Source organism: Thrips palmi, unplaced genomic scaffold (assembly GCF_012932325.1).
Source record: "Thrips palmi isolate BJ-2018 unplaced genomic scaffold, TpBJ-2018v1 HiC_scaffold_10, whole genome shotgun sequence".
Classification (NCBI taxonomy): Eukaryota; Metazoa; Arthropoda; class Insecta; order Thysanoptera; family Thripidae; genus Thrips; species Thrips palmi.
Genome location: NW_023144621.1, coordinates 5,380,821 through 5,403,928, shown reverse-complemented (window position 1 = coordinate 5,403,928; position 23,108 = coordinate 5,380,821). Strand labels below are relative to the sequence as shown.

Genomic DNA, 23,108 nt, shown 5'->3' with positions numbered 1-23,108 from the left:
CTCCAGCGACTCTCCAGGGACACTCCATCGAGCACTCCATGCAGCCTGCGGCCAGGGCGGCGCGGCCAGGGCTGCTACGTAACCGCTATTATGTGAGCCGGGCCCAGCAAGTCAAGCCATGCGGTGGCGGCTGGCGAGGCTGGCGGCCCTGCTGGTGGCGCGGCGGCGTGTTATGAAGCTGTCAGACAAGTCGCGCCGGGACGGACTTTACTTCGAGTGCCTGGCATTCGCATTCGCGCTTGAGCTTTTGGGTGGGTCGTCGTTCTTTGGGTGTCGCGTCGCGGGGAGACGCCCTGGACTGCCACTGCGCATCTCCAGACCTCCGGGCCACCTGCAGGCGCAGGGGGTGCCACAGCTAGCCACAGCCACACCGGCGCGTGGCCTTCCCTTTCCCCCAACGCGGGAAGTCCCCCCTCCCTCCACGTAGACACACCTACACGCTCGTACTCAGGCCTACACGCACACACGCGCATTCTTTGATGGGTGCTGTTAACCTCTTTTCCATTATGTTTCGCAGAGGAGGTCGGCTACGCACTTCATTGAGTTCTTGAACTCATCCGAGAGTGGCCTGAAAGCTGTCGATTTCGCATCGACGGTTTGCCGGTTTGCCGCGCGAGTTGAAATCGCCGCCGAAAGCGCAGCAGCTGGTTCACCATTTCAGCGAGAAATTTCTCTCGAGTGTTCGGGGTAGGGACTAGCGCCTCAAAAGGGACCGGTGGATCTTGATAGGGGAATTTGTAGGGACTCTTTATATTTCTCTGATAATTGCTTTCAATCTGTGTCCCACACAAAAGTCAACTCGGAAATAATTGGCAGTGTCGGTAAATTTATTGGGGGCGTACGCGCCATGTCCAGGAGCAGGCTTACCAACTCAACTTACGGAGCAGCCCTGTCGTCTTATCTTGTCTGTGGTGCTTCAGCAAGATTACAGACCAATCGAAACAATCAAAAACAATGTTCGCCATCAATAACCGCATGGACTCAGAGTCTCACAAGTTAATTTAGTTATCTCAGAAGATGTTTTCAAGCTGGGTTTCGGAATTTCTGACCTTTTCTTTGAAAAAAGTCAATCTATAGGCTGTCTCTTAACCTTCTGTAAGTCACCTCCTTTCTGTTTACAATTAATGTATTGCTGTTTCCCGCTTGATTGGAGTAGTTCTGGGACCACCTGTGTCCTCATTGGGCTCAATTATGTTACGTTGACGTGGAGCTCGGGGTTAGATGAAGCTTTCAATCCTTTTCAGATGCTACATTTGTTGACACTCACTCTACATTAGAACTGGGGCATTATTGTGTTTGTGTTGTTTTTCAGATGATGTAGTCATAAATCCAATGAAATGCGGAAAAAAGACGCAGTTGCCTGTGCTTTTGTGGTGCTGTGCGTATGGGTTTTGATGACATCGTTTCTGCTTCTGTTTCACCCCCTCACCTCTTCAAAAGATCTTAAGGTAAAATTAATTTTGTTTCCAGCATACGTTGAAGATCTGTGTAGTATAGAGCTTATTTATTTAAGGGCTGTACATCTGTATAATTTGTCTTGTCCTGTAGAAAGACGCAGAGCTAGAAGAACGTTTAAGTAAATTAGAGTCATCTCTCATAGAGGAAGCACATGTCCATGATTCTCTGTTAAGTCACATACGGACTCTTATCAACAAAAGTGAGTAATTCTTATTTATTGATCATTCTTGATACTGTGTGCATTATTTCTAATTAAATCTTGTTTGTTCGAAAGAAGATGGAATCAAAGGGAATGAAAATAGTCTACTAGACCAAGTTAAAAGTGTTGTGCTGAAACCTGGTGAAGATGGTGATAATGCAGGAGTAGCAGAGGCAGATTCCCCTGACCCACCTGAACCTGGTGTTGAAACAGACTACCTTGGAGCTGATGGTGATCAAGTAGAACAGGTAGAACCATGTTTGAGGCCTTGAGCTTACATTAATGCTTAGTTACTCAAACCGTTTACCATTGTGTTGACTCTTTTCAGGTTGATGAAGGCCCTGTTAAAGGCCCCACCATTGCAATATTAGTGTTCTCTTGTAATCGGGTTACAGTAAGTCGTTGCATAGATGGCCTGTTACGTTACCGTCCGTCTAAACAACAATTCCCAATTATAGTTTCTCAAGACTGCATGGATACAGCCACTGCAAATGTCATCCGCTCATATGGCGATAAAATATCATTTATTCAGGTAATTTTTCCAACTAGATTGAGAAGTGTAAGCAAGTAAACTTTGAACCATTTTAACTGTGTGTGTCTCTCACTAGCAACCTGACCAGAGTGATATTCCAATTCCTCCAAAAGAGAAAAAGTTTAAAGGATACTTCCGCATTGCCAGACACTATGGATGGGCTCTAAACCATACATTCTTTACCTTTAATTACAATTCTGTAATTATTGTTGAAGGTATAGACTTTATATTGTTTTCATATTTTTAAAACCAGTTGAAAGAATCTGTTTGAATGCTGATCCAAGGACTGTTCTTCCACTCATTATATTTTTTGTCCCTCACCTATGCCACAGATGATCTAGAAGTAGCACCAGACTTCTATGAGTACTTCTTGGGTACTCATGAATTGCTTAAAAAAGATCCATCATTGTGGTGTGTGTCTGCATGGAATGATAATGGCAAAGAAGCATTAGTGGACACAACACACCCAGAACAACTTTATAGAACTGATTTTTTCCCAGGCCTTGGGTGGATGCTCACTCGAGAGTTGTGGGCAGAGCTAGCTGTTAAATGGCCTAAATCGTAAGTATTATCTAATATTTTTAATCGTCATTATTATTTCTATGTGACTACTACATGCTGAAAATATTTCAGGTATTGGGATGATTGGATCCGGGACCCGGGTCAAAGGAAAGGAAGAGCATGTATCAGACCAGAAGTATCTCGGACCAGAACTTTTGGCAAAGTGGGAGTTAGCAAGTAAGGGGAAGCATTCCAGTACTCTTGACATTTAGGAGTTTGTTGCATCTCTCTTATTATTATTTTTTTCTTTCTTTTCAGTGGCCTATTTTATGAAAAACACCTTAAATACATCAAATTAAATGATATGCCTATTCGGTTTACTAGCATGGATTTAGGCTATTTACACAAGGTAAAATGAATAGTCAATATCACTGTTTGTTTTCCAATCTGTTTTTCTTCTCCTTTGTTGTTGTTCAGTGTATATACTTGTGCAAACTAAAGGCTTCTGACCATTTTATAGGATGTATATGATGTTGAGTTCGTGAAAAAGGTCTATGATAGTCCCATCATATCATATGAAGAACTGAAGACTGGGAAAATTCCCTTTTATGGTGATGTCAGGATCCCATATCATACCAAAGACAATTATAAAAGAACGGCTAAAATGCTTGGTCTAATGGATGATTTTAGGGTAATTATATATTTCCTGTTTGGCTTTTACCAATTTTTGATCTTGTGCCTTTCTTATAAGTACTAATTCTGACTGTTCATATTTCAGAGTGGTGTGCCAAGAACAGCTTATCGTGGTATAGTAACATTTATGTATAATAAGCGTAGAGTATATTTGGCTCCAAGTGCCAATTGGAAAGGATATAACATAAAATGGAGTTAGTGCTTGACTGAAGACCCATTGTGCCACACATACATATAATTGAGGTTCTAATTTTGCCGCTGTGCACAATGTGGAGTGAGGAGGTTCTAGCGCTTCCTGCCTCAGTACCTTTGTGGCCTATCACTTTCTACAAACCCATATTGTAGCATAAACTTCTTCGATTACAAAGTTTAGAGCATCATATATCTATGTTGAAATCGTCTTTTTCAATCCCCCTGATAGTTTGACCAATATTGATCATTCTGCTCAATGTTGCATTATTTAGTGTATTATTTTAGCACCACAAGTAAGTGGATAATGAAAAGACTTCCTCTCATGCAAAGTTTTGCAAGACTTTTACATTCTTATGAATTTCTATCATCTCATTTGTTGGATATAGAGGAGAGGGCTCATGTGGCCATGGCATTCCCCTTTGCAGCAACTCCTCAAAATCTGTGGTATTCCTTCATTTTCATCTAAAGTAAAAGTAACAAACAGTAACTAATTCTGCAATAGTGGTTGCATTTTGTAGTTAACTAAGTTTGATTTAATGGTTGTTAATTTTTTAAATTGTTTACCAATATTTGTCTGAATGCAGATTCATATGCTGAAAAAAAAATTGTTTATCCCCTGCACCTTTTAACCCAGTAACCAGCCTCTTGTGATAAAGTTCTTATTGGAAACAGGTCCCCAGCTTCACTGTACTTCTCCCTTAAATCTCCAAAGTAAATGCCTTTTTTGTTCTTTCAAATATTTTGTGAACTAATGTTGTGTAATGAGTGATTTTGTTGCCTATGTAGTAAAGCTAACAAGGCCTTACTTGTAATTGAACTTTAATTCAGTGTTAATGTAGATATGTAAGTAGTACTTACCATATTGAGTGAATGAGGAGGGAAAAAGTCACACATTGCATGAAAATTGAGTGTTGAGTCTCTAAATTCTGAAAAAAATTCTTGTTTTAGTTCTTAAAAGACTTCAAAGGGTTTTTTTTTCTGTGGCACGAGTGTTTTCTCCTTCCTCTCTTCATGACTTTGTTTCAGCCTTCTGCGAGTTATTGCTACTCTTAGCAGCATATTGAATGAGTATATATGCTCCATTAATTTGTTAGCTGGATTAATGCATGCTGGATGTGCAACACATTAAGGACTTGTAGTTGTTAATTAGATATTTTGGGGCTCTAGTGCACAATAGTTCAATGGCATCTTGAATGTTGGGCCACCAATGTAATTTGTCTGTGATGTATTCTGTATCTCAAAGTGTTAGTTGAACTACATTCTACAAAACAATGCTGGTGGGCAAGGAGTAGGTTGAAGGATCAGATTTTGATTGATGCCTCGTTAGTAATGTCTTTGTAGAAGATTGTAGAACAATGTGATAAGGAAAAAAATACCACCAGTTTTTTTGTGTACATAACTGAATTACATAAGATTGTGAGAGAAAATAAAATTGCTTTTAGTTTTTTAACCTTAGGCTCTAAATAAAAAAGTGAGATAGCAGTTTTACTTAAGAACAGGAATATATTTAGAAAAGTTACATACTTAAATTGAAATGATCGCAATTTTCATACACCCAACTCAAAATAGGTTCACCCCTCATCTTTATTTTTTCTGAAATGGAAAAAAGCATTCAGTGAGTTAAACTTAAGCCAAGAGGAGTTAGCAGCATTTTTAAGTCTAAAATACTACTGTATCTACTTACATAGAGGGCAAAACCCCACTTTTGGTTATCAAGGTAAAGAGGATCTGATATTGTCACACCATCAGGAGTAATAAAGCCAAGTTGATACTGTAAAATAAAGTTAAGAATGACAACAAAGGACCTAATGACACAATGCAAAGAAAAGGGGGAGAAAAAAAAGTTGAGCCAACCTTAGGGAAACTGCGGGCATCACGGTAGAACAGCACCTCCATAGTGTGCACAAGTAACTGTTGAGCTTCAGCCTTGGACATGAGAGGTTTCCTTTCAATGGCTTCTCTGATCAGAGGCACCCCCAACTGCATACCCAACCCAGTTCCAATGATGTTGTCTTCATAGGCAGTACCAAGCTTGTCAATAGAACCTAGGTACCTAACAGACCACAGCCACACTCATGAGTATCAGATTAAACAACGAATAATAACGAGTAATAAACAATAACAAAAAGAAAAAGCAATACTTACGGCTCTCCATCTTGCATACCAGCCACAATGAAGTTGTTCCAGAAAGGATCCATCTTTGATCTTCTGTTATAGAGTATATTGGTCAGCCATGTGTAAATTGCCCTTGGCTTCATGCTGAACCCATCATCGAGGCACTCATCATCGATACTGGAAATACAGAAATAAATAAATCCAACTTGACAATCACTGAGTTTTCAAAACTAACGCAAATAAAAATTGATATAACGCATACGTTTTCTGTTCAATCATACTCTGGACATACTGGAAGTCAGCATAGTCACCACCAGCACCAACGATAATTTGGTTATTAACTTTGCAAAGACGACGGCAGTCTCGGAAACGGGCAAGAGAGCCATACGATCCCAACATATCAGCTGCAATGGCAACTCCCTTCTCCACACCGTTGTCGTACTTGAAGGCGATTACAGATGTGCCTGTAGTGATGGGTTGCCTGAAAGAAAACAAAACACATCAGAATGAATACATGAGCAGTCATTCAGCAGACACAATCAAACCTAACCTAGTCCTCCGTGGATTTAAATTTACAGTGGCGGGGATAAAACATTAATCATCACTTCAGACAATCGAGGATAATTGAACGAAAAGAAGTGGGGAAAATTGATTGTTTCAGGCAGGAGTCCGGCTCGAAGCCAGTGACAGTGACATGTACATTCACAGTGTGATGATGATTCGCCTTACTTGGATCTCTCCTGAAAACGGCCGGAGTCCTCCACTTGACGTCCGGGGAAATTGTAAATACCGCCCGGGGTGGGGCCATTGTGCCACAGAGGCCCCGCGGCGAACCGGTCAAAGTTGTGGTGAGCCATTTCAATCAAAAATCTTGATTCTGTCACTGGAACAACAAGATGAGTCGGTGATGTTCACAGCGAGGGTGCGTTCCTTGTAGCGGCACCGGTCACCGGTGCAGTTGTTGACCAGTCAAGACCAGAAAGCGGAAGGGGAAAGGGTGAAGGGAGAGGGTAGGGGTGGGAAGGGAGGGGGATTTTGGAGTTCCCGTCGTGTGCTGGCTGTGTGTGTGTGTTATTTGTGTTCATTTCATCACCATGAAAAAATGGCGAGCAGTGATGTCGGGAAGGTTGCTAGTGCGTCTTTGGGTGCCAAAATCAATGAGATAGGCCTTAGGCGCTCTGAAGAGAATGCAAGAATGTCAGCATCGTTACAGTTTGGGTTTTACTACTTAACTTGTCATTTGCTGTCAATATCAACATACTTGATCGACCATGGATTTAGCTGTTGGTTGGCGTATCAATACCATACCCAAGGCCAGGAGACGTATTTCGCGCTCACGATCACTTTTGTGGTCATGCCCGCACTCATATCGACGGGCTTTAGCATGAGATGGTAAGTACCAGATTCGTTTAAGGTTAGACGTCGTGAGTGACACTTGTTAGATTGTTGTCCCCAACCTGGATCAGGATGTCAAGGTTATCAACCATGCCTCCTTTCCCCGCGTTCCAGATTGCTGTAGAAATATCTGTAGATTCGTTCTTTACTATTCCCTAAAAGCAATCGATTGTGGAGGGAAAAAAAGAAAGCTTTCCACTTCTGTTCCAGCTAAAGTCATGTTTGCGACCTTGTTCTGGATTGCTGGCTGGTTGTACTGGCATTCCTGTCATGGCCAACAAGCCAATAGCCATGAAGGACACAGTCAATTAAATCAGCTCAGCTTACCTCTAATAAAATTGGATGTTGTTTATATTTAGCTTATTGATTAAATCATGATGTTTCAGGTACCTTCAAGATATAGATGACCCAACGTTGCCCAAGGCACCTCTATGGCGGTGGGGATTGAGAGTGGTTTTCCTCTTGCTGCAATTTGCTCCCATTCTCAGGTATTATTTCTAACAGGCAAAATCATTCATAACCTGTTTCTTATTTAATTTGTTGGTGCATGGAATTTTTTTCTGTTAAAGGTACTTGGATTCCCTGCTCTATGGCATTGGGAGCATTCTTGCTGCGCGTAAAAACCAGAAGGAGAAGCAGCAGTACTTGTTTCGGCGAATGGTTGACGAAGACTCAGATGCCTCACTTCTGCGCCTTTTCCATTGTTTCTTGCATGCAGCTCCCCAAGCCATTTTACATTTGATGGTTCTTATCCAAATGGCACGGCAAAAGCAACATGCTACCTTGCAAGGTTTGTATCATTTCCATTTCATTTTAAATGAGGCCGGTGATACTAATTGAATGTGGGTCTCAACTTATGCCTCATATTTTTATTTTCTCCATCTAGCATACCAAGGCTGGGCGGTGATGTGTGCTCTCATATCCATAGCTTGGGCTCTTACATGCTACCACCGCTCTGTCAGATTTGCCAGAGATGATAAGGAAAAACTGTCATGGCAAGGCAGCACCATTCAATTTTGTTGGCATCTTATGGGAACAGGTATACCAAAATTTCCCTTCCATACATGTGTTTTGATATTTTGTTGGTTGCCTTTACATGATTTCTGACCCTTCTCTCTACTATTCTTTGAAAAAAATTTAGCCTCAAGGATACTGGCTCTCGCCATGCTGGCTGCCATGTACCCAGCATGGATGGGTACGGTTTGCCTCACCCATTGGTGTGTGATGGCAGCTTGGTTGGCTCTCGGCCATCATCAAACCGCCGTGTGCAGCTCCAGATGTGAAGAGCTCATGTTTTCTTGTGTTCTGGGACTGGCGTACATACTTGCCTTCATTGCCCCGCGAGATGGTCCCACAAGATACACTTACCTAGCGTATTACTTAGTTTGCTTCATGGAGAACACTGGAGCCCTTGTTGTTTGGTAAGCATCCTTTCTGAAGTTGCTTTCTTTCCTCTTCTGAACTCTTGTCAAAGTGTCTTGTTTAATTTGTCCTTTTTTTCTCTGTATTGATGACTCTCTTTTTTTCAGGTGTGTGGGGAACAGCTCTGCTCAAAACCCCTCCCTATATTATGGCACAGTTGGTATGCAAATATTGACCTTCCTTCTCGGTATTCTGTTCATGTTAGCATATTATCGATACTTTCACCCTAGTGGTACCTCTACTACTATTAGGAAGAGCATAACAATTACAGAGATGCCTGATAGACTCTCCAAAGCAGGAGTGAGCGGGCGCGTGTTTAGCCACACTTTGTGAAACCGTATAGATGTTCTATCTAGTATTCCATATTCAGTATTGTACAATTCGCTAAATGTGCCACAACCATCTATCTTCGTGTTCAAATGGCAACTTTGTTATTATTTAGAATTCATTTAGTTACTTAAGAACTCGATGCTTTGTGATCAAGCCTCAAGAAAATTTTAAGTCTTGAATAATTATTCAATTGCCGCTCTAGTAGCTCAAGTGCAGTATAATAGAGCTGATGAATGATGGGGCTTTTTCCTATTTGGAGTAAATGTATATGGCACATTGCATAGGTAAATTTTAAATGTTGGAAATGGCTTCACACATACCTGTGGAAATGTGCCATAAACATTTACTTTGATTTGCATTCCAGGGTTAGGTTCAGGGTAATTAAGTTACCCTAGTACCAACAAGAGCTGTGATAATTTTAGCACATTCTGTACCTGTCGATTACCATTTCTGCTGCTAAAATCTAAGTTACCAGATTTTTCTAAATTCTATTTTGTCAAAAATAAATGCAAGCTTTACTCTAAAAGTGCTTGCTGTGCTAGAATAACTGTTAAACATTAGTTAGCTTTAAAAATTAAGAAAGTAATGAGATGCTGTCACCTATTTTTGGTGTTTACATATTTTTAAAGACCAAAATCAATCTTGTTCTGAGTGTTTTGCACTTTTGTGTGAAGACTTTAAGACTTACTGAATTTTCTTTGCACTAAGGTTTCTGAGACCAATTTTCACTGATAAGTTGAGGAATGTTGATGTGTTTTGGAACTGTAAGTTGCCCTGAAGGAAGTATCCTACCCCACACAGTTTGATTTTTTTTAAATTTGTAGTGAAAACTTTCTTTTATATTATGTCAACATGACAAAGTAATTCCTTTAGTTTACCTTTCATCAAATATTGTCATGCTGTGATGATGGAAGAGGGTATCAAGTTTTGAGCCTTGTGCATGGTACCACTACACTATTACATATGAAGTATTAAGTACTGTTCCTTTTTTTTCCACTGGATTTGTATCTCACTTAATGACTTTTTGTGCTGTCCTAGAAGTGGTCTCCCCATGTCTTTTTCTGATGATGACTTCTTACAACCAATACTCTCTTTACACTTCTAAATTTAATCTCTCAAATAGTTTTGGTTGGAAGCTCACTGGAAGCCATGGAGTTGAGATGTTCAGAACATTGCTGGTAAGAGGAAATAGATCTGTGGGCTGTTCCATTGAACATTGTCCTTTCATTCTCAGGTGCTCTGTGAAGGGGCTCTGGTGCGTTCCATCTGAAGGGAAGATTGCTGCCTATTGTCAGCTGTATTTCCTTTTGATGGCTTCCCTCCCCTCTCCCTTTCTGTGTTTAACTACTTGTTTAAAAAAAAAAAACATTTCTCATGTTTGTTTTCTCAAATAAGTGTTTTTTTTTTTTTTTTTCTCTTTGGGTTGTGGTTGTTTTACCTTTTAACTTGGTACTCTCAATATTTTAATTTTTACTCATGAATACTTCTGCCTGTCATGGTATTTTGACAGCCTAGTTAGAACGTAGGGTTTTGTAATTATAATTTTTTTTTCTTGAGTGCAGTTTAGTTTTCTTCAGTTTTACTTGCAGGATGAAGGATGCTGCTATAAGGTAAGTTGACTCAATATGTAATAATGTTCTATTTGTGTATCTCCCCCCCCCCCCCAAGAAAAACCTTGGTATTGCCTTTAATTTGTTTGAGGAATTGCAAGTTCAGTTACACACATATTTGTTTCCTGTTGCCTTCGATCAGTATTGTGATCCCTTGTTATATTTTGATTGTACTTCAAAATATGGAAAATGTTTTGTACTTTTCTATGAAATTAGTTGTTTGTAATGCTTGCTTTCTTGTTGGGCTGTTTGCTTCATAGTGAATAATAAAATTGTATTTTATAAAAATTAGTATGTTTCTTTAAACAGGAATGGATAGTAAAAACTGAAATGGAAAATTGCAGTCAATCACAAACTTTCTTTAGTGTCTTGATTCCACTTTAATCTCACCATTGCACCTCATTCATTGGATGCACTGTCAGTCAAATATTGCACAAAAATACTGCCTAACACAGGCCATAAAGTTATTAACAAATGCTGAGCCACTCTCAGACAAAAAATACAGACAAATCAGATTTGAAAAATGATTCCAGTCTACAACGTAAAACACTTAAATGAAAGCCTTTCCTAAATTTGTTGTTGAACTCTCATCAGGTATCACTCTCATACATGCACACAGTTAAAGCTAAAATTAATATGTATTTGGTCTTGGAGCAAAAGTATAAAACGTGGTACTAATTACAAACTACCACAGTTTATAGCACAGACCTGCTGTGGATTAAAGACCTGGCTCAATTTCTAATCAGGTGCGAGGATGAACTCTGATGACTAATATGTACATATATAAACACACACACACACACACTCATAAATCCATCAGGGTACTTATTGCAAAGTGGTGTCAACATCACATTCAGTCGTACACATTAACCTAACCTTCACTCAAGAAATGTGAAGATATAGTGTCAATTATGTAAAATAAGAGAAGCCAAGGCCTACTCAACATCTCCAGCTCCTCCACTTCCTTGTCTAACATAACCATCCCCAACCTGCTTCAAAGAAAAAAAATCGATTAGAGAGGGTACTAAGACACTGACAGAAATAGACTGTAATTTCAACTGGAAAACTACCTGCACTAGCTGTGGCTGGACTTGAATGATTGCAGGTTGAGAGTTCCCTTGGAGCTGCATTCTTATCATTTGCAGCTGATTGGGAGTCAGTTGAATCTGCAAACAGATACACATCATGCAAAAAAGGTAAATGCTAGTTCTTACCAATCTTACCCTTCATCATTCATTAAATATAGTTAAAAACCTTAATCCTGAAAGGGAAATTACTTACAGGTATAGACTGGATTTCTCCACTTGGTGTGACAACTTGTTGTACAATTTGAATGCCACCTGTGGCAGCTTGCACTGCCTGTGCTTGGACTTGAGCTTGCTGGGGTTGCTGAACTTGAATAACTTGAGGTTGAACAGTTTGAGCAACTGTTGCTTGTCTCTGTTCAAAGCAATGAATATAGAAATTAAAATTTAAAATTTTCAATAAATTTTAATTGATATAAATTTTTAATAATCTACTCCCGTTTCCTCCCTCCCCTCCCCCCAACAAAAAAAAAACACAGTAACAAGAAATAACCTGATCAGTTGGTGAAGCTATTTGAACTGTTTGAATTTGACCAGTGCTAGGCTGAAGGATTTGAATAGTTGAAGGAGTGGAGGCATTGCCATTGGATGAGGTGGAATTAGGAGAATTGGTCCCTGTCTGTGACAAGGCCTGTTGGTGCTGCTGGGCTAAGTGGAAGTAATATTGTATCTAGAAACGAGAGAAGGTGATAAATGAGGATATGAATGTCATAATGTGATGCTGCTTTGTCTTTAACGCTAAATAGAAATAGATGAGCATCTTACCTGATCAGGATTCATAGCTGTAGCTGCACGTGACGGATCACTTGAAGCTTTTGCTGGCTTTAGCTCTTCGCGTGGTACTATATCAATTAGAAAATCAAATTGATCACATTTTGAGATAGCCATTGCAATGTCATTACGCTGTAGTGTACGGCGTTTGTTGTCTTCTGTGTGGACCTGCACATTATTTAAAATTTAATTAACGTCTGACCCAGACTAAAATAAGATGTAAAAGGTCAACTTTCAGTGGAATACAATAAAAATTTACCCAAGCTCGAAGAGTAAGTTCATGAATAAAAATCTCAGCAGCCTTAGCAAAAAGCATGGGGGCCTCTGCGCTGATCATCTTCACATCTTCATCAAGTTTCATAATCTTTTTAATCCTTGCAAGTGGTAATGCTTGATTTTTAAGATCCAGCTGAGTTCAGAAGACATTCCGCGGTTAACACCAGCAATACAAGATAATACTTCAGGAGATCCTAAATTGACTCTTTCTATAATAAAATTATTTAGAACTTACTGGTATTTTCCGTACATCATCTGTCACACGGGGCCAAAATGCTGCAAGATTTAACTGTGCTTCAGACTGGACTGTTGGAGGTGAGGCAATTCTGGCAGTGATAGTGTCGCCATCAACCTCTGTTCCGTCCCCTCTGAAAAAAACATCAACAAAAAAGTTACACACTTGAAACTCAAAGGTTGGGTTCATAAAAATATATAGAAATGTAAAAAAAAAATGAAATTAGCCAACTGGAAAAGAAATGAATGGTGAAAATCAATTCTAAGTCAGAATACAGGCCTCTCAGAATGATACAATACACTACACAGGCAATGGCAAAATCCCATGAAATAATAAAAAATCCACAGATGTTCAATGAATATAACTGCGGCGGCGCAGCCGCCGATTTTTCAAATCTGCCTAGTTTGTTTAAAAAAAAAAGTCTGTCAAAGTACAAAAGAAAACGTGCCTGGGACAAACGTCAACAAGCATACCGGCTCGCTAGAATCCAAGCCAGAACTAAATAACCTTCTGTTCAGCCATTTTGATGCGCCAAACCATAAAATCTCACTCACTCTGTGCTAACTTGGTAGTACACTTGAGACATCTTTCCGCTGTTCTTGGGCTAATGAATGTAGTCTTTCCAGGAGTACAATTTGGAAAGGAGACCGCGGCTACGACTTGGATTTGGAACCAATCATTGCGATTATGAGATTTTCTCCAATCAGTTCTCACAAAATGGGCTGCTCAACGTCCTGACTGGTCAATGGGCCTGATCAGTCCCGCCAACCGCAGAACACATCCGTTTGCAGCAGTGCTCACGACGGGAATTTTAATTCATCTATTTCTTATATCACCGCTAAGTTAATCAGCTCTTATTTTTAGGAACTTAACTTACCAAAATATGTTTTTCATTTTCATTCCTTCTCTTTCCCTCTTTTGTTTAATATAATGAAGAAGCCAAGTTACCGGAAATCAAAGTTAAGTTGTCTACTGCGACACAGCCCTGTCCAACTTTCGTGCTTTTGGTCACTTTTTGTTTTTGTTATGTTGTTGTTTACTGTTGTTGGGTCCAGCTCTTGTCAGGTTAGGAAAATGATATTGTCGATCAAATATCACTCAAACAGTGATTTATGGTTGGATTTTAACGAAAATTTACCATTTCTTTTCAGAACTCTCAAAAGTGTTCCCATGGAATGATTCTTTTCGTCATTCAATGTGGTACTGAGTGATACAAGGTCTGTGACAGTTGTCTGCTATCTGTCAAAGGATCCAAGGAAAAAATGAATCCGAACCAGCAACCTTCGTTGAATCAGTATTTTAGTCAAGATGCTACACCATCAGTGCCAGGTGCAAGCTTCTTTGATCAAATCTCCTCACCAACTGCTGGCATGCCAGTTGACTCAGCGATGATGAAGAGCGTTCGAGAAAGTGATTCTTCACATGATTTGTTTTCATCCAACATGCCAAAACAAGTGCCTTTGAGCCATCAAAATGTAGATATATCTGCTGCATCTTTTGCTGTTGGCAACTTGACTCTGACTGATGCAACAACATCAAAAGATGAGCCTGTCGTGTGTAGAATATTTTCTGAATCCGAATCAACAGCATCTAACATAGCCTCAGGGAAAAACTTCTTCGATTTGATAAGTTCTGTTCCGAATGCATCTGGGCCAACCCCTGGAATCGCTATGGATCTTAGTTTGCCACCCAGCAGTTCCAGCAGCCTACTAACTTCTCCAGATTTCACATCAACAGCCACAGAGGATGGTTTTATTTCTACAACATCGTCTGTTGCGGCAACACCTACAGCTGCACATGACGTTTTGGCATCAGAAGATCCGTTCTCCAAAAGTGCTGGGTTTCGTCCTAATGAGGCTGACCGTCGCCGGGATGCATGGATTCCATCGGAGAAAACTCGTCAAGCCCTCATTGCTATGGCAACATCCGCTCCAGGAACCTACATTCCCGATAAAGATGTTCTCACTATGCCAGGAGTTTGTGTTCAGGAAGATATGGCAGACCCTGTATCTGAAATGGTGCAGCACCTATTGGGTAATGAAGAAGCAAGCAAAAGGAAGGTTCTCACCATGCAGGATGTCACTCAAGATGAAAGAGGCTTGAGAGAACTTATTCAGGTAACCAAATATTTTCTTCGCTGCCTTATTTATTTAGTTTTCAGTATTTACCAGTGTCTAATCTTCTTTTGCAGGCTGGGTGTTTCAGATCTGCTGTTAACTTGACAGGCCGCCTTTTAACCATTTATGGACAAGGTATAGGGAGGTCAGGTAAACCAAGCAAACACACAACCCATTCCATTCAGGTACTTATAGAGTAAAACCAAATTTGATATAGCACCACCCTCTATTTTAGTTCTAAAGTTGTCTTTATGTTTTACAGCTCTGGTTTACACGTATCTCCCTCTTGGTTAAGCTGAAGCTCTTCTCCTTGGCTGAGACAGAGGCTGAGAGATTTTGGGACTTTGACCGACCAGATCTCTACTTTCCATTTTACCCTGACTTGTATGGTGGTAGAATGGGCACCCTAGTACCTTTTAATTTCCGTCTATTGCTAGCAGAACTTCCAGCTCATAACGGAAAACATAGAGAAGCCCTAACTCGTCTTCATTCTGTATTAGCAATTGTGAGGAAGGTGAGTTCTATTTTCTTTCAAATATTTTCTCTGTGCCCATAGCTATCCCATAGCTTCTGACCAGTTACTTGCCTTTCTTCCTCTCCCTTCTAGATTTTGAAGAATTTGGAAAACGGACTCAGTGAAGATGGAAGCCCCGCAGAACTTGGTGCAGCTGATGCAATGGAGTCAAAACGCTTGTGGTGTAACCGAGAAATAAGGACTCTTCATTCCATCGTGAATTGTGCCATATCTAACAAGGTTCGTAATCTATTTTAGATAGCAGTGATGTTTTTTAGTTTAATCTGAATCAATACTTTTGTTTCTTCTTTTTCAGAACTATAGTTTAGCCTTGGAAGTTCTGGAGCAGATTATCCGCAAGTCAATTGATCTGCCTGTACACCATAGGCGTCCTTTACTCTCAGCACTTGGACGACTTCACTTACAACTGGGAGATGTGGTTGGAGCTGAAGAGTATTTTAAACTAGCATCAAATCTGCGTGTCCAATGTGCTGCGTATGTAGTTTCATTTTAATTCTTATCCCTTTGTCGTAATTTACAGAATGCACCTCTTCTTGATAATAATTTAAAGTTTTTATTTTGATAGTGGCTTGGATGGGAAAAATGCCCTCACAAGTACTGCACCAGACCTGAGGGAGTTCATTGACCGCGGTCTACTGGCTGTTTCTCAAAATGCATTCCATGAGGCTCTGGAAAGCTTCCAAAAAGCAGCAGATATTGATCCTGCAAACATCATGGTAAGTTTTTTATGTTTTGTTTTTAAATATCCTTGGATATTCTGTTTGTTTTTACTAATGACTCATACAAAATAATTGCTGTAGGTCTTAAATAATATGGCTGTATGTCACCTGTACCTTGGTCGTCTTCGAGAGGCACTGTCAATAATGGAAAATGCTCTCACTAGCAATCCTACGCAAGGTCTTCATGAAGCTCTGCTTCTCAATATGAGTACACTTATTGAGTTCGAATCATCTCATTGTAATCAGAAAAAATTAGGTTTATTGAAGATGCTAGCAAGATACAAGGGTGATGGTGTCTCTGTTGGTTGTTTGAAACTTCAGTGAAAGTTGTAATTTTAAACTTTTACATGTGATCATTAGTTTGTTTCTTCTTCTTTTTTTCTAAAGAAAGGAAAGAAATTATGGTGAAAATGATATTTTTGTTGCTAATTTTCTAAATTTTACTGAAACACTTGTAGAATTGGACATGGAGGCACTATGTTACAATTTTTATTTTTGTGAGTGAGGATTCTCAAGTTATTACTTTGACTTGTTGTTGTTGTTGTAAGTGAGCAAATTCCATACATTCTCAGTTCAAGAGTTTACAAGTTAAATAATCTCTCTGTTTTAATCACTTCTGTTGCCATGTTCATTCTTTTAAAAAAAATAGTTATTTAATGTAATTTTTATCAAGTTGTTAATGCCAAGTTCCAATTTGAGGGTACTCAGAAATTATTATTGTTATTGTGACTTGTGTAAAGAGTTAAATATACTCATGTTTCTGAAAAAGAAAAAAATAACGAAAGTGGGCACCGTGCAATATTTCCTTTATTCCCGTGCATTTGGACACCGAACCAATGTTGTTTCGCGGGGACCGGCCGGGGGAAACCTGACGGTGGAATACCAATGCGCGACTGTTCACTCTGTTTACCGTCCGCGTATCGAGTATCGACCTGGCCCTCCTCGTCCTCGCCCTGGGCAAGGCGGCGCACAGTGGGCCAGAAGATCGGCGCCGGTGGCCAAAACTCCAGGCGCGTTTTGAGCTCTAGAGTCGCTAAACAGGGCTCGAACTGATGGACTCCTCCAATGGACCAATGGACTCCTCGTTCGGAGAGCAATCCATTGACGGGGTCACACGTTCGGAAAAAGGGAGGCAGAAGATGTTAGAAAGTGGCTCACTGATCCTGAGGTCTGTCTCTCTCGCAATCATAGGTGTAAAGGTCCGCAGAGTGACAGCGAGACAAACAGAGCTCGGAATGAGTCTGCTAGCACGGCGCTGTGCAAGGGGCGTGGGGGCTCGCCAAGCCCGGCCCAGCCAAGGACCGGCGCCCCGCGGCCGGCGTGGCGGCGGACCACGGACTGAGTCCGAACGGCGCTTTCGTCGCGCTGTCCCTCTCGCTCCCAACGGAGCGCCCCATGAGTGCGAGAGGGACAGAGCGCGCCAGGCCGGAGGCAGGGGAATGCCGTCTGCAGGGAAGGCGGCGCGGCGGCTGGGGTCCTGGGGGTGCGAGCGGAGTGGAGGTGGCCGGCCAGACGCTATTTTTGCACGCGCCAAAAAAGACGCGCATTCCTTTGCAGTCTATTCGCGGCCACAGGGCACCGCAGGGCCGCGCCCCCTCCCCCTCCACCCTTGGCGCCCCTCGCCTCGCCAGGGAAGTCCCGAATGCCGAGCAGCCGCGCGCCAAAACGGCCAAAACACGCACACTGGTGTGGCCCCGGCCGCCGCGGCGAACAGCGCACCAAACGTTCCTCCTCGCTAAGGACGGAACAGGCCCTCGCCGTCGCTGTAGTGTCTTCTCGCACTCCTGCACTGCAAAGTTTGCTTCCTTGAGAGAGTACCTTGAATCTTGAGGGCTGAGCGCCCACAAGTGCAGCCTCGCTGGAGCGCCTGTGGAGACGCGTGTAGGCAACCCGCACGACGGCTGTGCGCCGCGCGCAGGCTTTGCCTACCTCGCAGGCGCTCAGTGCATCCTCGCTGGAAGCCCTGGCTGGAAGCCCTGGCTGGGGCTGGGACTCCACGACGGCGAGCGCGTTGCGCGTTGCGTCAGGATGCCGACGCGCGGCCCGAAGGCCCGAAGGCACGACGCGACACTGCGAAACAATACTCGGGCAGGCAATCGCAGGGGAATCACGCAAGGGAAGTCCTGGCGGAGCAAAAACAAAAGCGACGCGGCGTGACGCTCGCAGTGTAGGCGGCCCGGCACGCGCCGCACATCGCTCCCAAAAAAACGGTGAAAAAAAAACGAGGAACGCAACTAGGAAAACAAAACGAAAAGCACGGCGATAGTAATGTCAGCTAATTAGCTTCGCAGAAACGAACGCACGTGCCGCGTGCCGATTCTTAAAAGTCGCTCTGTCTCCCTCGCACTATGCAAGGTTCCCCAAGGGTGCGAGAGAGACAGGAGCACCGCAACCATTCGTCGCGGGCATGACGCGAACGCTGGGGGGATTTTCTATCCGCCGGGGCGTTGTTCCGTGGCTGTGTCCGCCACTCCAGGCTCACTCCGGACGACGTCCTCGTCGCTCTGTCTCTCTCGCACGCACGGGGTGCTGCGGAGGGGTACGAGAGAGACAAGCAGGCCGTGTCTGGAACCAGACCAGGCGCTCATGACCCGCACCATGAGGTGGCACCGCGTGGCTCGCGGCGTGGCTGTCTCTCTCACGCCCTACGGCTCGCCCCCTGAGTGCGAGAGAGACAGCGAGAAGCAGCGGAATCGCCCGGCTGTTGACGTCTCCCGCGAGGCCGCGGATTCGCGAAAGCCGTATACCGGATCGGCGGCGCGGCGGCGCCGGGGATGGGATGGGCGGGTTGTTGTGCAGGGCCTGTGGCAGCATGGCAGCCTCAGCCTGGGGCTCCCCCATGCACGGACGCACCATTGACGTCAAAGGCATCGACTCGCCCGGCGAGGCAGCGCGGCAGCGCGGCCCCCGTGAGGTAGGCAAAGTGTGACGCCATACCTCCTGCGGGGCGGCAGGGCGGAGGGGTAGCAGCACTAGCGGCTCTAGCAGCCCGGGGGCAAACCCCAGCCAGTCGATACCGGCATGGCGTGCATGGCTTGCCTGGGGCTGCCTGGGCCTGGGCCTGGGCCTGGGCATGCCCTGCAGGGCGGCTGGCTGGACAGGACGGGACGGGCGGACGCGCGGGGCGGGGAGGGGAGGGGAAGGGGTTGTGTTCCATTCACCTCAGCAGCGCCGCTCCGCCGCTTGCGTCACTAGCACCGCCGGATAAATAAGTAAAATAAACACGAATAAATAATTGAGACACCGCCGGGAAAGAAGACCCAGCTCACGGCCTAACCTTGCCCGACTGAAAAATGGAAAAGGTTATTCACACTGTCGGCGCGCACAGGCGACGCGGGGAAAACCGCGAATGGGCAATAATGTCGGGCGGAAACGCCGAGGCGCGGCAAGGCGAGGAAGCGCAGGCAGGCAGCAGGCAGCGCGGTCGGGTCGCTGCGGAGGGAGGGACGAGTTTAGGCGGCCGGGCAAAACTCTGGGCACTGTTAAGAGGGTGCCCCTGACAAACTGAGGGCCAGGTCAACTCGGGGGTAACTCAGGGGTAACTCGGGGGTAACTCGGGGGTAACTCAAGGGAAGTCGGGGGGAAGTCGGGGGGAACTCGGGGGGAAGTCGGGGGGAACTCGGGGGGAAGTCGGGGGGAACTCAGGGGCAAGTCGGGGGGAACTCGGGGGGAACTCGGGGGCAAGTCGGGGGGAACTCAGGGGTAACTCGGGGGCAAGTCGGGGGGAACTTGATCGACTCGCCCAAACACTAGAAATACGCTCCAAACTAGCACCGTTGCCTTTGTCTCGTTGCCCCGATTCTAAAAGTGCCCCTACTTGCCCCTCTAGCTCAGCGGTTCCCAACCTTGGGGTCGCGACCCCAAATGGGGTCGCGAAAAAATTTTGAGGGGTCGCGGCGAGGTGGCTGGGGTCGCCTGGGGTCGCGGTGGTTTCCCGGCTGGCCCACACGCCGAGCACTGGCTGCTTAAATGCCGCAAAGTTGATCAAAACGGTCACAAATGTGTGTAAAAGATCGTGTTTTGGGTCGACTTTAAGCATCCACTGCTTCTGATCCGAGGCGGTAAATCGCCCTCCCTCAACGGGCAATTGGTCTTTGGACCTTCCTTTTGCATGCCTTTGTTACGGAGTGCGATTATCTGCCTTAGTTTGGGAGCAGTTTTGCCGCAAAGTTGATCAAAACGGTCACAAATGTCTGAAAAATCGTGTTTTGGGCCGACTTTTAGCATCCACTGCGTCTGATCCGAGGCGGTAAATCGTCCTCCGTCAACGGGCAATTGGTCTTTAGACCTTCCTTTAGCATGCCTTTGTTACGGAGTGCGATTATTTGCCTTAGTTTGGGAGCAGTTTTGCCACAAAGTTGATCAAAACACGATTTTTCAGACATTTGTGACCGTTTTGTTCAACTTTGCGGCAAAACTGCTCCCAAACTAAGGCAGATAATCGCACTCCGTAACAAAGGCATGCTAAAGAAAGGTCTAAAGACCAATTGCCCGTTGACGGAGGACGATTTACCGCCTCGGATCAGACGCAGTGGATGCTTAAAGTCGGCCCAAAACACGATTTTTCACAGACATTTGTGACTGTTTAGACCAACTTTGCGGCAGTACTGCTTCCAAACTGAGGCAGATAATTGCACTCCGTAACAAAGGCATGCAAAAGGAAGGTCCAAAGACCAATTGCCCGTTGAGGGAGGGCGATTTACCGCCTCGGATCAGAAGCAGTGGATGCTTAAAGTCGACCCAAAACACGATCTTTTACACACATTTGTGACCGTTTTGATCAACTTTGCGGCATTTAAGCAGCCAGTGCTCGGCGTGTGGGCCAGCCGGGAAACCACCGCGACCCCAGGCGACCCCAGCCACCTCGCCGCGACCCCTCAAAATTTTTTCGCGACTCCATTTGGGGTCGCGACCCCAAGGTTGGGAACCGCTGAGCTAGAGGGGCAAGTAGGGGCACTTTTAGAATCGGGGCAACGAGACAAAGGCAACGGTGCTAGTTTGGAGCGTATTTCTAGTGTTTGGGCGAGTCGATCAAGTTCCCCCCGACTTGCCCCCGAGTTACCCCTGAGTTCCCCCCGACTTGCCCCCGAGTTCCCCCCGAGTTCCCCCCGAGTTCCCCCCGACTTGCCCCTGAGTTCCCCCCGACTTCCCCCCGAGTTCCCCCCGACTTCCCCCCGAGTTCCCCCCGACTTCCCCCCGACTTCCCCTTGAGTTACCCCCGAGTTACCCCCGAGTTACCCCTGAGTTACCCCCGAGTTACCCCCGAGTTGACCTGGCCCTCAGTTTGTCAGGGGTGGGGCTCGAAGCTCAAACGGGACTCGAATCCCCCATTTCGACCAAAATTGTGGTTTGTGCTGACTTTGGACGGCCAATGCGTCCAATCTCCGTCCCTTGACGGAGCAGTTTAGAGGCTTCCTTTCGGACGACTTTTGTGCGGAGGGTGATTTCTCGCCTTGGTTTCGGGGCAGTCCTACTCCAAAGATGGTCGAACCGGTGTAGACAAATGTGTAGACATCGCGATTTGGGCTGACTGCCATCTCGAAACGTGTCTGGGTGAAGTGTCCGTTGTAGTACAGCAGGTGTTTTGGCCTACTGTGGAGTGGAATACTTTTGGCGGTCAGGGCCGGGCTAGGCCGGGCGAAGGCCGAACCAGACAGACACCTGCTCATTACTTGGAGTTACTCGGACGACGCCTGGCTTGCGCTGCTTGCGCTACTTGCGCCTGGCGAGGAGGCTATTGACCCACACACCCACACCGCGTGTGCACACTGTAACACGGGGGCGCCTTCTCGGCTTGCGCCTGCACCGGATTATCGAAAGTGGTTGCGACGCGGCGCCCCGTGCAGCGGGCTCGTTCCCTGTCTCTCTCGCACCCGTTCGGAACGCCCCTTGAGTGCGAGGGAGACAGAGCGACATTCGGAATCGCGCTGCCAGGCGAGCGACTTCTGAACCCTCGTGCCGCGGAGCACAGTGGGCCAGAAGGCCAGAGGCGGACAAAACTCTGGACGAGATTTGAGCTGCAAAGTCGCTAAAGGGGACTCGAACCGAGCGTGTGACCCCACCAATGGATTCCTCGTTCGGAGAGCAATCCATTGGTGGGGTCACACGTTCGGTTCGAGCCCCATTCGGTGACTCCGGAGCTCAAAACGCGTCTAGAGCTTTGGCCGTCTGCGCCGGTCTTCTGGCCCACTGTGCGGAGCGCAGAGCCACCCACTCGCGCGTGGTGGCGCCACGGACATGCCATGCCGACCACCAGTGTTGCCACATCAGTAGACGAAAACTCCCACTGGCCAGTGCATACGTAAAGGGTAGCTAATCTCAGCCTGGGTAGGGCTTTGCTCTCGAGAACCTTGCCTTGTAAGCAGCAGGCTGAGGCTAGCAACCCTTTACCCTTTCGACACCACAGAGCATCGAGGAAATTTTGACTACTCATGTGGCAACACTGGTGGCATGTCCCCTCGCCATGCTCGCCATGCTCGCCATGCTCGAAAGTCGTCACCCCTTCCTCGCGCTCCACCGCGCTGCACTGTAGTACTACGTATTCGGCCGTCACCCCGAAACACTCGCTCAGCTGTTGGAAGTGAAACAAATCCTCGCGGATTCGCAAGGGGCTGAAAAGTCACTTCGTCAGGTCTAATTCTGGCTCGGGGGAAGTACACCCTCCCGACTGACCGCTCCGTCGCTGGGATCCCCAACCCCCTCCCCTCCAGGCCTTCCCTCCAGGCCGCCCCTCCCCCCCCCCCTTCCAGGGGGTTGGCGCGGCGCGGCGTCGCGGCGTGCCCGATGTGCCCCGTCTCGCACACCGGGCTATTTATACCGCCAAATCGAATCCGCGCTGGTCGATAGGCGGGCTAGGCTGGCCGGGGGCTGCGTGCATACCAAGTGTGCTGCCGTGCCGCCCCTCTCCCTTCTGCCCTCTCCCT

At 45.3% G+C, this 23,108-nt stretch overlaps 5 protein-coding genes across 9 annotated transcripts; 3 read left to right on the top strand and 2 right to left on the bottom strand.

Annotated features, from left to right (window-relative positions):
* Positions 1–865: 865 nt before the first annotated feature.
* LOC117639097 (alpha-1,3-mannosyl-glycoprotein 2-beta-N-acetylglucosaminyltransferase-like) lies at positions 866–5,007 on the top strand. 3 transcript variants are annotated; one of them, XM_034374502.1, is made up of 11 exons: positions 866–1,095; positions 1,313–1,448; positions 1,549–1,657; positions 1,736–1,905; positions 1,986–2,189; positions 2,266–2,404; positions 2,522–2,750; positions 2,823–2,927; positions 3,009–3,099; positions 3,211–3,381; positions 3,469–5,007. In XM_034374502.1, exons 2-11 carry the CDS (start codon positions 1,338–1,340, stop codon positions 3,580–3,582), a joined length of 1,443 nt encoding a protein of 480 aa, XP_034230393.1. In that variant the 5' UTR covers positions 866–1,095; positions 1,313–1,337; the 3' UTR covers positions 3,583–5,007. The 3 variants fall into 3 exon arrangements, with proteins under 3 accessions (XP_034230393.1, XP_034230391.1, XP_034230392.1); XM_034374500.1 differs by having other exon boundaries at positions 1,733–1,905; XM_034374501.1 differs by lacking the exon at positions 866–1,095 and adding an exon at positions 1,114–1,216 and having other exon boundaries at positions 1,733–1,905.
* A 51-nt stretch (positions 5,008–5,058) lies between these two features.
* Positions 5,059–6,650, bottom strand: LOC117639100 (proteasome subunit beta type-4). The gene is made up of 6 exons (XM_034374509.1): positions 6,420–6,650; positions 5,953–6,171; positions 5,721–5,867; positions 5,430–5,628; positions 5,260–5,346; positions 5,059–5,168 (listed from the first exon to the last, which is right to left on the bottom strand). Exons 1-6 carry the CDS (start codon positions 6,545–6,547, stop codon positions 5,160–5,162), a joined length of 789 nt encoding a protein of 262 aa, XP_034230400.1. The 5' UTR covers positions 6,548–6,650; the 3' UTR covers positions 5,059–5,159.
* A 142-nt stretch (positions 6,651–6,792) lies between these two features.
* Positions 6,793–10,259, top strand: LOC117639098 (XK-related protein 4-like). Its single transcript, XM_034374503.1, has 6 exons — positions 6,793–7,082; positions 7,472–7,573; positions 7,655–7,875; positions 7,972–8,124; positions 8,227–8,506; positions 8,615–10,259. Exons 1-6 carry the CDS (start codon positions 6,793–6,795, stop codon positions 8,838–8,840), a joined length of 1,272 nt encoding a protein of 423 aa, XP_034230394.1. The 3' UTR covers positions 8,841–10,259.
* Positions 10,260–10,803: 544 nt separating this feature from the next.
* Positions 10,804–13,583, bottom strand: LOC117639099 (nuclear transcription factor Y subunit gamma-like). 3 transcript variants are annotated; one of them, XM_034374504.1, is made up of 8 exons: positions 13,369–13,583; positions 12,815–12,947; positions 12,563–12,712; positions 12,298–12,471; positions 12,026–12,202; positions 11,729–11,887; positions 11,518–11,613; positions 10,804–11,439 (listed from the first exon to the last, which is right to left on the bottom strand). In XM_034374504.1, the coding sequence occupies exons 1-8, from the start codon at positions 13,398–13,400 to the stop codon at positions 11,383–11,385; spliced, it is 978 nt and encodes a 325-aa protein (XP_034230395.1). In that variant the 5' UTR covers positions 13,401–13,583; the 3' UTR covers positions 10,804–11,382. The 3 variants fall into 3 exon arrangements, with proteins under 3 accessions (XP_034230395.1, XP_034230396.1, XP_034230399.1); XM_034374505.1 differs by having other exon boundaries at positions 11,297–11,436; XM_034374508.1 differs by lacking the exon at positions 13,369–13,583 and adding an exon at positions 13,263–13,300 and having other exon boundaries at positions 11,301–11,439.
* Positions 13,584–13,746: 163 nt separating this feature from the next.
* LOC117639096 (trafficking protein particle complex subunit 12) lies at positions 13,747–16,952 on the top strand. Its single transcript, XM_034374499.1, has 8 exons — positions 13,747–13,879; positions 13,966–14,931; positions 15,006–15,116; positions 15,194–15,445; positions 15,539–15,685; positions 15,762–15,940; positions 16,032–16,182; positions 16,267–16,952. The coding sequence occupies exons 2-8, from the start codon at positions 14,077–14,079 to the stop codon at positions 16,507–16,509; spliced, it is 1,938 nt and encodes a 645-aa protein (XP_034230390.1). The 5' UTR covers positions 13,747–13,879; positions 13,966–14,076; the 3' UTR covers positions 16,510–16,952.
* Positions 16,953–23,108: the final 6,156 nt, after the last annotated feature.

Coding starts and splice junctions, on each gene's coding strand:
- LOC117639097 (XM_034374500.1), top strand. CDS start 1,338: ATGCGGAAAAAAGACGCAGTTGCCTGTGCTTTTGTGGTGCTGTGCGTA. Junction 2,751..2,822: donor GCTGTTAAATGGCCTAAATC/GTAAGTATTATC, acceptor AAAATATTTCAG/GTATTGGGATGATTGGATCC. Junction 3,382..3,468: donor GTCTAATGGATGATTTTAGG/GTAATTATATAT, acceptor TTCATATTTCAG/AGTGGTGTGCCAAGAACAGC.
- LOC117639100 (XM_034374509.1), bottom strand. CDS start 6,547: ATGGCTCACCACAACTTTGACCGGTTCGCCGCGGGGCCTCTGTGGCAC. Junction 5,868..5,952: donor AGTATGATTGAACAGAAAAC/GTATGCGTTATA, acceptor CTGTATTTCCAG/TATCGATGATGAGTGCCTCG. Junction 5,629..5,720: donor GGTATGCAAGATGGAGAGCC/GTAAGTATTGCT, acceptor GTGGTCTGTTAG/GTACCTAGGTTCTATTGACA.
- LOC117639098 (XM_034374503.1), top strand. CDS start 6,793: ATGGCGAGCAGTGATGTCGGGAAGGTTGCTAGTGCGTCTTTGGGTGCC. Junction 7,876..7,971: donor GCAACATGCTACCTTGCAAG/GTTTGTATCATT, acceptor TTCTCCATCTAG/CATACCAAGGCTGGGCGGTG. Junction 8,125..8,226: donor TTGGCATCTTATGGGAACAG/GTATACCAAAAT, acceptor AAAAAAATTTAG/CCTCAAGGATACTGGCTCTC.
- LOC117639099 (XM_034374504.1), bottom strand. CDS start 13,400: ATGTCTCAAGTGTACTACCAAGTTAGCACAGA. Junction 12,472..12,562: donor AACTTACTCTTCGAGCTTGG/GTAAATTTTTAT, acceptor AATAATGTGCAG/GTCCACACAGAAGACAACAA. Junction 12,203..12,297: donor CAGCTATGAATCCTGATCAG/GTAAGATGCTCA, acceptor TCTCGTTTCTAG/ATACAATATTACTTCCACTT.
- LOC117639096 (XM_034374499.1), top strand. CDS start 14,077: ATGAATCCGAACCAGCAACCTTCGTTGAATCAGTATTTTAGTCAAGAT. Junction 14,932..15,005: donor GCTTGAGAGAACTTATTCAG/GTAACCAAATAT, acceptor CTTCTTTTGCAG/GCTGGGTGTTTCAGATCTGC. Junction 15,686..15,761: donor ATTGTGCCATATCTAACAAG/GTTCGTAATCTA, acceptor CTTCTTTTTCAG/AACTATAGTTTAGCCTTGGA.